This window comes from Cyprinodon variegatus, unplaced genomic scaffold (assembly GCF_000732505.1).
Source record: "Cyprinodon variegatus isolate N-32 unplaced genomic scaffold, C_variegatus-1.0 Scaffold1516, whole genome shotgun sequence".
Taxonomy (NCBI): Eukaryota; Metazoa; Chordata; class Actinopteri; order Cyprinodontiformes; family Cyprinodontidae; genus Cyprinodon; species Cyprinodon variegatus.
The window spans coordinates 1-11,360 of NW_015151969.1; the positions used below are offsets into that span (position 1 = coordinate 1).

Here is an 11,360-nt window from a genome sequence, read left to right on the forward strand (position 1 = left end):
GAATATATTTATTTTCTAATAGATTTGGATTTAAATAATTAACAAACTACATATTAAGTTTTGAGCTAAACATTTTTTTTTTTTTTTTACAAACTACTTTTAATTTGCAAACATTAAGTTTGGATATTGGATAAATTTAGACCTAAATTGAATATTTAGTTTGTAATTAATTGTTTAGCTCCAAATTAAATATCTATTTAACAAACTAAATATTTAACTAGCACCAAGCTAGCTAAATATTTAGCTAGTTTGGAAAATAAATATTAATATATTTATATTATAGAATATATTTGGAGCTAAATATTTATTTAACAGACTATATCTAATTTGCAAACTAAACATTTAGCTCTAAACTAAATATTTATTTTGTAATTAAATGTTTCGCTCCAAATATTTATTTAACAAACTAAATACTTAGCTGGCTTACTGCTGGCTAAATATTTAGTTTATTAAATAAATATTAATGTATTAATATTATTGAATATATTTATTTTCAAATAGATTTGGATTTAAATAATTAACAAACTACATATTAAGTTTTGAGCTAAACATTTTTATTTTTTTACAAACTACTTTTAATTTGCAAACATTAAGTTTGGATGTTGGATACATTTAGACCTAAACTAAATATTTAGTTTGTAATTAATTATTTAGCTCCAAATTAAATATTTATTTAACAAACTAAATATTTAGCTAGCACCAAGCTAGCTAAATATTTAGCTAGTTTGGAAAATAAATTTTTTTAGTTAGTTTGTTAAATAAATATTAATATATTAATATTATAGAATATATTTATATTATGATATATTTGGAGCTAAATATTTAACAGACTACGGTATATTTAATTTGCAAACTAAATATTTAGCTAGTTTGGAAAGTAAATTTTTTTTTTTTTTTGGTTAGTTTGTTAAATAATTATTAATATATTTATGTTATAGAATATATTTATATTATAATTTATTTGGCCGCAGACAATATATATATTTACTTTTAAGCTAAATATTTAACAAGCTAAATATTTAACTTGCAAACTAAATATTTAATAAAGTAAGATTTTTATAAATGAATGAATGAATGACATGGTGGAAAAATTACCCCCTTTTTTTTCTCTTAAAACCCGCTAAATAATCATAAATCGAATGTTTTACTGCTTAGCTTTACAAAAGGTGCGCCATAGATGACCAGGCTCGGGTCCGGACTTTGACTGGACCGTGGGAACACCTTGGTTCAACCCCAGTTCAAGGTTCAGCTGCTGGACAGAGACCTGCAGGCATGACAGGTTGTGGGTTTGATTCCCTTCCCAAACCCCCTGTTGGTGTTAACGTCAGTAACATGAATGTTGTTGATCCAGTTTTCACCAGCTGTGCTGCAGATCATCTTCCCACTGATCTTTGTCTGAATCACCAAATCATGATTTAGCTTTACTGGATCAGGATCAGTAGATTGCAGCTGAATTAACGTCAGAGCGCTCTATAAACTGGTCTCTATGCGCTCCAGTTTAATCCAGTTGTGTCCAATATTTTCCATCTGAAAACAAAGGGATAAACATGTCTCTGTGTTGGAGACAGACGGGTTTAAAAAGAGAGGAAACCCGATCAAACCAAAGCTCCTCGGTCGTCTCTAAAGCTTCAGAGCGTTTGTGAAGGAGTGGCCCCCAGCCTTCCAACCACAGCCTACCGTGGGAACCTGGCTCCCTGACTCAGTGGGATTGGCCAATCTTTGCTCCGTTTACTTTTGCTTCTTTGGAAATTGAGCAGCTTCCCTGATGACAGTGAAGGCATCCCCTTACATCCTCCCTTTCAGTTCTGTGTATCTGGCAGCGGACCCATCCGTGTAGTGATTACATCACAGCTGCTGGTGTCGAGTAGATGAAGGCAGAGCCTCCGATGACTCCACAGCTTCCTGGTCCTGAGGCGGCTCCCTCTAGTGGGCTGATAGTGGATGGCTCCCCGGGCGGGGGGGCTGTGGAGTGGGGTGAAACGTATAAAATGAGCAGAATCGGATCCCTCCAAATCTCTATGGATTAAAATAATGTTGTATAAAAAAAAGGGACCTGAACTCAGAACCGGTTCTGCTGCTAATGTTGCTACAAGATAGTGAATCACTGGTTGCTGTCGGTCTGTTTACTCATGGCATTGGCACAACGTCATGTTTCTCATTTCTATGACTAAACGTGGCCTGGTCCTGCAGATGTTTTTATGGGAAGCAGAAGAACAGACCAACAGCATGGAAAGCTAATGGTTCACAGCGTGTGATCTGCTGACTTAATGAGAACAGATGCGGAACCTGAAGCAGCCTTGAAGCTAATTTGCAGACGGAAATCCTCCAAATGTTAGATGAGAACCGGCTGTGTGGCAACAGGGCTAAAGGCTTTTCTGCTTCGCTCGTGCCGAAGGATCCGAGTCACACAGATTTGGTTTGTAAGGATGTTTGGAAAACTAAGCAGCCTGAGCTGCTCCCTGTGGGAATGGACTCAGCTGGTTCTTATCCCAATATACGCAAGGATGAAAAATCATAGGTTCTCCACTCTCATTCTAAATATGGGCCACAGGGGGGTGTATGTGCAGCTCCCTCCTTTCCTATTATCTACGTTGACTGTAGGGATCGAATAGACGATGTTGAACCGGACTACAAAAAGGAGGTCAAGCACCCAACGCAACGGCACCATGACCCAAACATAAGGCAAGGCAACAAATTCTGGGATCCAGGAGATCCAAACACAGAGCAGTCCGGCCTTTGCATCCATAGAGAGGAGGCAGAGATGATGGAAACGCAGGCCTATTTCCTCAGGAAGTTAAAGCGGACTCATGTTCCTCTCCGCCTGTGTGGGGAGCTTTAATGGGGTCATCTCTGAGTTCATCCCGACCTGCTGCTGCATGGCAAGGGTACCAGATCTACCATGGAGGACAAACTATCCAGACAAGGAACTTTAAGGGGCTGCAAGGTGCAAAAGATGCATGAACAACCGGTCAGTAGATCATCTTTGTGTGTGCCATCAGGCTTGTGTGCTTCTTTCTGGAACATGTCCTCAGCGTGAAGCAACATGGGACTGAAACTAGGACTGGATGAAGACGACATGTTTCCCTGCTCTGTTTGGGGCAAACGGAGAAATGAGGAACTTGCTCTAGAGGAACATGTAACAGCAGCTTTGTACAGTCTGCTTTAGCAGAAGCTCTGTAACCAACAGGTGCAGAAGTTTCCCTCCAGTCTGGAGCTGCAGCAGGATTGTGGCTGAATGAGTGGCTAGCGGATAACAGGGCACGGATTCAGCGCTTCATGTGGCTTCTGTAATAATTGAGACGGACAGCTTGTTTCTTGGTGCTAAAGAGAGACCATTTTAGGAACATTTCAACCAAAATCTCTGATTCATTCAAGGACTGGCATAATTATAAAGGGTAGCAAATCTGCTTCAAGCTGACCTAAAGATGTGAAACAGATCAGTAAAGCCACATAGAGGAATCGGCACATAGGAGGGGGAGCGCTGGCTATATAAGGAGAGATGTAGAATAGATAAACACCTCAAACACTGTGGAGCAAACAGGCCCAAATAATTTACAGGTTGCTTACATCAGAGGCTGCTGGCTGTTTATCCATTGGTGTTTATGAAGCGGTAGGAGCTCAGTGGGAGAGATGGTCCCAGTTCAGAGGGGTCCATCTCCACTGTCAGGGAATGTGTTTTCATCAGGTCTGAGCTCTGCTCTTCTATCTGTTCCTCCTCTGCTTTAAGGATCCAAGTACATCATTTAAAGGAACCATAGAAAATATCTGCATATAATGAGAGTTTAATGATACGTTCAGACTGCACGCTGCAGAGGCTGCTAGTTTACATGCAAAGTCAATGGATGATGCAAATCAAGGCGCGGCAAAACGTCCTGCAGCGTGTTTTGAGCAGCCGACGCAGCGCCTCACGAGCTTTTGAGCATCTAACACAAGGTGACTCGCTTCCGAAGCAGCAGCTGCTGGAGTTGGAACAATGAACTTTTGCTGCTTGACGCACCAAATAACCCAATCAGAGAAGCTGAGCTGGGAGCTGGGAGTCTGACAAAGCCTTGCTGATGCAGAGCGCTATGATCCCTCCTCTGAAACTGTTTAACGCCTAAATTAACTCAAAATATCGAAACCTGCAGGTAAAATACGTTTGATTTTATTACCCTGGTGCCTGCAGCTTGGATTACGTACATTAAAAATGCTAACATCTACTTCCAGCCGCCACGAACAGTAGCGGAAAACTGCGAAGAGGCGATCGGGCCAGAGGCTGCCATTGAACGGGATTCCCAGTGACAGAGCACCGCCTGTGCACGCGGGTCTGAGCGGCTCTGACAGCCAAATAATATTTGAAGGCAGGATCATAATCTTAGATTATTATTAGATTACAATTTCAGATGGACTTTCTCACTTAAAAACATGTTAAAACTACTTTTCACCCACTCATAACAGCAAATATAGCTGCCATTGTTACAGGAAAAGAAAGGATTGGGTAGCTCCGCCCAACGCGCATCAGGCCCACTTTTCGACCACCAGCTAGAGCAGCAAAGATGCTTCAGCCGTGCGTCAGAACTAAACTTGAACAAGCATCAACAACGTAGCATCACGCACGTTTTTGCTGCTTCTGCTGCTTGCGGTCTGAACTGTTCCTTTGGTTCTTTTTTTCTGGTGGTTCTGATCCAAACCGGATGAGTTATTCCATGGTACCTGTTAGAACTGATCTTTGAACGCAGTCCTCAACAGCCTTGTTTTTAGAAACAAGCTGCTAAATGGTGCAACAAGTGACGCCGCCTTTAAAAGGCCTATAGCCAGGAAAATTAACATTTTCTGTTGAAATGATGTTCCTTGGAACTCTGATTAACCCTCATTAATTCTGCTGTCTGAGCAGCAGCCCCTCCCTGACCTGTGAAACCAGTGGTTGGAGAATATCTTCCTAAGAGAGCAGCTAGATTAACCGCACTGTGCCAGCACTGTAAACAATCCAATCAGGAAGGGATGGTGAGGCAGAGAACCAACATTTCAGCCCAAAGTCCAAATTAGGAAGCTCTTTTAGGAGTTTATCTGCAAGGCAGGAACATCTAAAAGTTTCTACCAGGTTTATCATCTGCAGCCCATTAATGTCAGGGACCGCTTTGCTCCTGGAAACCCGCTCGGCCTGCTGGGATGTTGTTTATCTGTGGTTTATGTTAATCTAGATTAATTTCCGAATAAATCCATGTTCTGCTGGGAAAACTGGTTTTCACTCAGCCTGGGTGATGACTGCAGTCATTAGTAGCATATGGAGTTAAACCCCCATTTAATATTAGCTGCTTGACCCATTTCAATGGTTCTACTCTTGTTCTGTGTTGTTGCTGCTTTAAATGAACCTAATTGACTTTTTTCCATCTTAGTTTCTGTGAACTGATGCAAAGGATTCAGGTCCTTCTAAGCTGCGTACAATGTTTTAATCTCAGGTGTGATTTATTTATTTTTTTCTGACTGCGCATAGAGAGGCTTCGACTAGGCAGGGTGGGCAGATCTACACAGATTTTCTTCACTTCTGTGTCTGTGCTATACAAACATTGAAACAATTTCCAACATTTGACTTGGACAGATTATGAGAAGTTATAAAAGAAAAAAAAATGCCGGATCATTCTATAAAGCAAAGTCCCTCTTAACCAGAACAGATAGAGAATTTATACATTAAAAACATAACAAGATCTATGTCTAACGATACGAAAAAAAAAACGGTTTCTATGCTGACTGGGTGAGAGAGGTGATTCTCAGATGGAGATCCGGGAAGATTTTTATTTTTTTTTGTGAGGCTCAAAGAGGATCACCACTTTACTATGTCCATTAAATTTTTTTCCCCCTGAAGTTAATTTTTTTATCGAGGGAATTGATAAACTGCACTTTATATCCCTTGTTTTTGTGAGGCCCTTCTTTATCTGTTTTTTTTTGTTTTGTTTTTGTCCTTCATTGTTTTTGCACCCGTCAGTTCCGCTTATTATACAGTATACACGATGTTCGATTCCAAACTGACTCTTTCCTCGTGCGATTAACAAATTTTATTTTGCATTTTCCCCCAAAGCAGATGTGTTTTACTTTGTAACTGTATCTCTCTTCCTGTCAGACCCATGAAATTGCTGCTGAATTGCTGCGTAGTTCAAATAAAATAGACCTGGGCTCTATCTCAGTTGGACCTATGCAGCCACCTTTTGTAAAATTGTGTCGGATGTGAGCATCCCCATTGACTTTCAATGAGCGCTGAACGCCACGACCTCTGACCTTACGGAGGAGCACATTAAGGAGGAGCACATGAAGCCTAACCACGACCAGAACATGCCTAACCTAATGTCCAGTCACACCGTGGTCCTCATATCAAAAAGGAAGTGAGGACAAGAAAATGTCCTCACTCTGATACCAAACCAGGACCCCACACCCACCAGCCTGCTAACAGATCTTTATTCTCTCTTCTTAGGTTTGTCCGAGGAGCATAAAGTCCAAACACCGGCTTTTACCGACACAGTCCGACTCTACCGCCAGGCTCAAGGGCACTTTGGCACCTGGGAGATGATGTGTGGCGTACCATCCCAGGTAAAACCTCCCCGGCCTGAGTTGGTTTGGACCTCGCCAACCTTTTAATGACCTTTTCTCCAGAACCGAGGAACCATGCTAGCTGAAAAGTGTCAAACCTGAGAGGTTTGACAGGTTCTGGTTGGCAGCAGCATAGCGCCACCTTCAGGTCGGCCCAGAGAGCCTCCTTTAGTTCTGTTCCTACTGTTGCATGTTTTTTATGTTTGTTTTTTTTTACTGATCTATTGAGCTCATTGTCTCTCTGTTATCATAAAGAGACAATCTGATTGGACCAATCCAGGTTAGCGCTGTTAGCTTCACGGGCAGAGGCCCGTTTTCAGTCAGATTCTGAGAATAAAATATTAAGTGGGACAGTCAGTGAGTTGATGGGAAGATTGGATCCTCCCTCCTGACCCCTGGTGGTGGACAGATGTTCCTGCAGGACGCGTTCTGCCTCCTCGGTTCTGTAACGCTGTGTCTCTCCTCATAGATCCTGTCTAACCTGGTGATGGACAGCCTCCTCCCTGAACTGAGGGAGCTCATCTCCCCCCGTCTAAAAGGAAAACTCTACGAGAGGCAGAGGAACTGGATGCTGGTGAGATCCTTCATCCTCAGCTCTAACCACTCGTCACATTTCCATCTGTGCTTCATGTTTTTTATACCTTTTTGTCAGCGAGGATAAATTTGTTGTAGTTATCCAAAATCAACTATGAAGTAACAAAAGGACGACAGCTTTTGTCTTCGTTGTTGGTCCTTCATCTCCTTCATCAACTTCATTGGATTGAAGCAGGAACTTGGAGGAGCTTCACTAGGAAACGATGATGATGATTTTAGGTTCTGGATCAACTCCTGGTTCTGGTCCACTGGGCTTTCTGTGTCTGCAGTCAACCAAACCAGCCCCTTACTGGTGAAGTTTCTCTGTCATCCAGGTCATAGTCCTTCCAAAAAAGCTAAAAAAAAAAACAATCCTCTGGTCTTTGTTTCCTAGATTGACGTTTCGCTTCCCATCCAGGAAGCAAAACGTCAAAATGTCAGAAATAGCGTTGAGTTTGAGGCTTTATAGAGTCAACCAAAAAAACAAAAGCCTTGTTTTTGCTTTGATTTAGGCTTTGTTCTTGGTCAACTCCATAAATCCTCAAACTCCGGCGAAACTTCTTCAAACTTAGAAACAAAGTCCAGTGGATTTTTTTTTTTTTTTACTTTTTTGGGAATTCAGTGCCCTTTGTGCTGATCAGCTATATGGAGATTCTGATTTTATCAGCCAGCTGGTCCAAAGACCATATTACTGGGTTTGACTGACCAGCAAACTGAGCTGATCAGAACCACACAGAGAACCTATAGGTCAGAGGTCACAGATTAGCGGACCAGGGTCTGGATCGGGACTCACCTGCTGGCTAATCCGGACCCAACCTGATTTAAAACATTTATAAATTACTGCATATTGTCCGATGGCAGTGTCTAACTTCACTTGCGCCGCTTCTCCTTTTAATACGGTGCCCTGCAAGGTTTAAAGCCTTGCAGGGCAGCATAAAGCCCACTGCCAACATTAAGACAGAAAAAAGAAAGAAAAGAAAACGGTCACTTCTTTCACCAAACTGAAAGATTTCAGTTCTGTACTTCAAAAAACACTTTGAATTTTTAAATAAAGAAATAGAGCATTTTTTGATGCATAAACACCTCTATTTTATTTCAATGTTAAATGCTGTTTAAAGTAACGCATTATAATTAAAAATGTCTCCGGACCTTTCCTGGTTGTTTTTTATTCGGCCCCAACTGATTTTTAATTGGTTACCCCTTCTATAGTGTCTAAAGTTGAGACTTTCATAGGACCTTTAGGGAACCACAGTCCCATCCCAGCCCGGACCGGGTTCTGAGAGCAGAGAAATTGTCAATTTTAAAATATTTCTGCTTTTCTTCATCTGAGAATCCGAACCCAGAATTTAAAGGATGGAATCATTTGACCTCATGTGGAAAAAATCCAACCAAAGTTTAAAACCTCAAACTGAAATCTGAGGGTCCGGTTCAGACCCAGACGCCTGGATTTACGATCAACTGTGTTCCGTCTGCAGATCAGCGACGCCGTGTACAGCTTGGTCCAGAACCAGTGTCAGACCCAGTATGAGGCCGTGGTGCAGAAATGTGAAGCAAGCCGCTCGTCTCTGGAAGCTTCCATCCGAACGGATATGGATCAGATCATAACATCCAAGGAGCATGTCACCAACAAGGTCAAAGGTCAGCACCACCAGCCTGGTCAGTGTTCTTGAACCTGAACCGGGCGTGGAGATAACTGACGTCTGCTCTGCTCCCCCTGTAGCCGTGGTTCTTCCCAAGGCTGAGAAGTTACTGAAGGTCAGCATCGAGCCGTACATCAGCTCCATCCTCGACGCCCTGATGGAGCCCACCAGCCGAGGCTTCTTCGAGGTCCGAGATGTGTTCTTCAGGGAGCTGGTGGACATGAGCAAGAACACCCTGAATAACGGCACCAAGGAGATGATAGCTCAGGTAGGCTGGTCTAAGGACCACCAAACATCTGTCATAACCATGGAAACGGGAGATTTGTCTATGAACATCCAAGCTAATTTCTCCTTTACTCCTCCTCAGCACATGGAAAAGATCTCCATGCTGGCCTTCCACCCAGTGAAGATGCAGAGCTGCTATGAGAAGGTGGAGCAGCTGAGTCTGGAGGGTCTGCAGCAGAGATTTGACGTCTCCAGCCCATCCGTGTTTGTTCAGAGGGCCCAGATCCTCATGAGAAAGGTACCATCTGATTCACCGGATTCACTGCCACCTAGTGTGCAGATTGGAAAACTGCAGCTGAGGGCCAACTTTAAGACATTTTAATAAAAGTTCTTATTTAAACATGAAACACAAACTCTGTGATAAAGAGAAACAAATGCAGAAGATTTTTATCTCAGTTTTGATTCATAAACCTGAATAGATTCTAGTTTTCTGAGGTGAATCTGATTAAAAACAAATTCCAATGGAGTTGGAGTTTATTACGGAAGAGGATTAGGGCCACTGAAAAAAAAAAAAAAAAGTTAACTGATTTTTTTTATTTTATTTCAGTATAGTAGAATTCTGACTTTTTTTTCTCAGAATTCTGACTTTTTTATTGTCAGAATTCAGTCAGAATTCTGAGATTAAAGTCAGAATTCTGAGAAAAAAGTCAGAATTCAGACTTTTTTCCCATGTTAAACTGAAATAAAATTTAAAAATCAGTTTGCTTTTTTTTTTCAGTGACCCTAATCCTCTTCCGTAGTTTATAAATAATAAATATAATGGAAATAATTTAATGCATATAAATGTCCTACAGAAGTTGTGTGAAATTTGGACGTGTGCTTTGAGGACGATGTTGGAGCATCCATTCTTCTCCAGTTAAACCTGTGACATGTTCATATTTCTGCTCTAAATTTTACCCTAATAATGGGAAACATGGATTTAGCACACTGGGGGTCAGCCTGGGGGAGGGGGGCTGAGACGCTGGTTCCAGTGTGTTGGTCAGGGATCTGTTAGACCAAAGGTCACTAGGTTATTAACCCTCTGTTTGCCTTGTTTGAGCTCAAGAACATTTATTAAACCTTGGTTTTATATCCTTTATTTCCTACTAAGCTAAACCCAGTATGTTTATTATTTCCTGAAGAAGTCACTGGAACGAAGACGTCTCTCTCATTACCTTTGTTGCTCCTCAGCAAATGGACGATGCGGTGTATACGTTTGAGCAGATCCTGAACCAGAGTCTGGAATCTCAGAGTCCTGAGGATCTGTGCAAGACCATCCAACGGTGTCAGGACAGAGTCATGAAGGTATGGCACACACATGCAGCCAGCGGTTGGTGATGAAAACACCAGACAGCTCAGATATTCAGTCCATAAGTTTGGACTTTTCTTGTAGAAATAGATTTATCGCTTCCTCCTGTTCATATAGATCAAGTGGACTGAATCTGTCTTACAAATTCAATTATTTTTTGACATGATGCATCCAGATGTAGGATGAGGAACTTCCACTCTGTTGCTTTTCTTACCCTGAAATCCCACCGTCATCGTTCCGCCCCGCAGCGCTCCAGACCGCCTGCGCAAAGCAAAGCTTAAAGCCTCCCGTCTTCCTCCGTGCCGACTTCCTCTGAGCTCGAGGAGAGATTGCGCTATATTATTATTAAAATAAGGAGCAAAACATGCGGAAATGGACGTTTAATACAACATGAAACATTAAAAAAATCAGCATCCAGCATATGTTCAGTTTCTGCCCAAATGTTTTCTTTTTGTTGTAGATTTTTAGAACAGGGATAACCAGGATCATACGAAATAGTTTTTTATGAACCGTTTGTTCTTTACTTCCAAACTCAGCATCTCTTCATCCATTTCTGCAATAAGAAGTTTCTTTTGACTGAATGTGATTAAACTTTAAGCCTCTCAGTATAAAATAAATATTTTGATTGAGATAAGAAATCTGCTTCTTGGTATGTTAAAGTACCAATAGATTGCATCCAATTGTTTAATTAAACGACCTTAGTTTTTGGGAATATATAAGAATTATGCTCTAATTTCTAGTTACCAATCCATGGTTACTATTTTTTGATTCGATAAACTGGATCTTATCGCCATTCTTTTTCCGGTTTGGTCCGATTGCAATTGCGGATCTTGACCTGAGTGGAGCGGGGCAAAAAATGGCTCGGCTCCGTATTTTGACCATGATGGACGGAGAAGGCGTAGGTGGACGGTGACATGCGAAGGAGTAGTGGTGGATTTGGAACATGCGCACTTTCATCTGGTTTGGTCTGCCGCGGTTTCCGTAGACTCGTGATCGCGCTTTTAGGAAATCCT

The 11,360-nt window shown here is 41.6% G+C and overlaps 1 protein-coding gene across 1 annotated transcript in view; it reads left to right on the plus strand.

Moving 5' to 3' along the window:
- The first annotated feature begins 1,868 nt into the window (after positions 1-1,868).
- LOC107103733 (niban-like protein 1) overlaps positions 1,869-11,360 on the plus strand; it is a 14,595-nt gene continuing 5,103 nt past the window's right edge. Inside the window, exons 1-7 of the mRNA XM_015403542.1 lie at positions 1,869-1,974; positions 6,446-6,561; positions 7,031-7,135; positions 8,610-8,772; positions 8,855-9,042; positions 9,142-9,297; positions 10,230-10,372. Coding sequence (XP_015259028.1) covers positions 1,869-1,974; positions 6,446-6,561; positions 7,031-7,135; positions 8,610-8,772; positions 8,855-9,042; positions 9,142-9,297; positions 10,230-10,372 — 977 coding nt within the window. The remainder of the gene's footprint in view (positions 1,975-6,445; positions 6,562-7,030; positions 7,136-8,609; positions 8,773-8,854; positions 9,043-9,141; positions 9,298-10,229; positions 10,373-11,360) is intronic.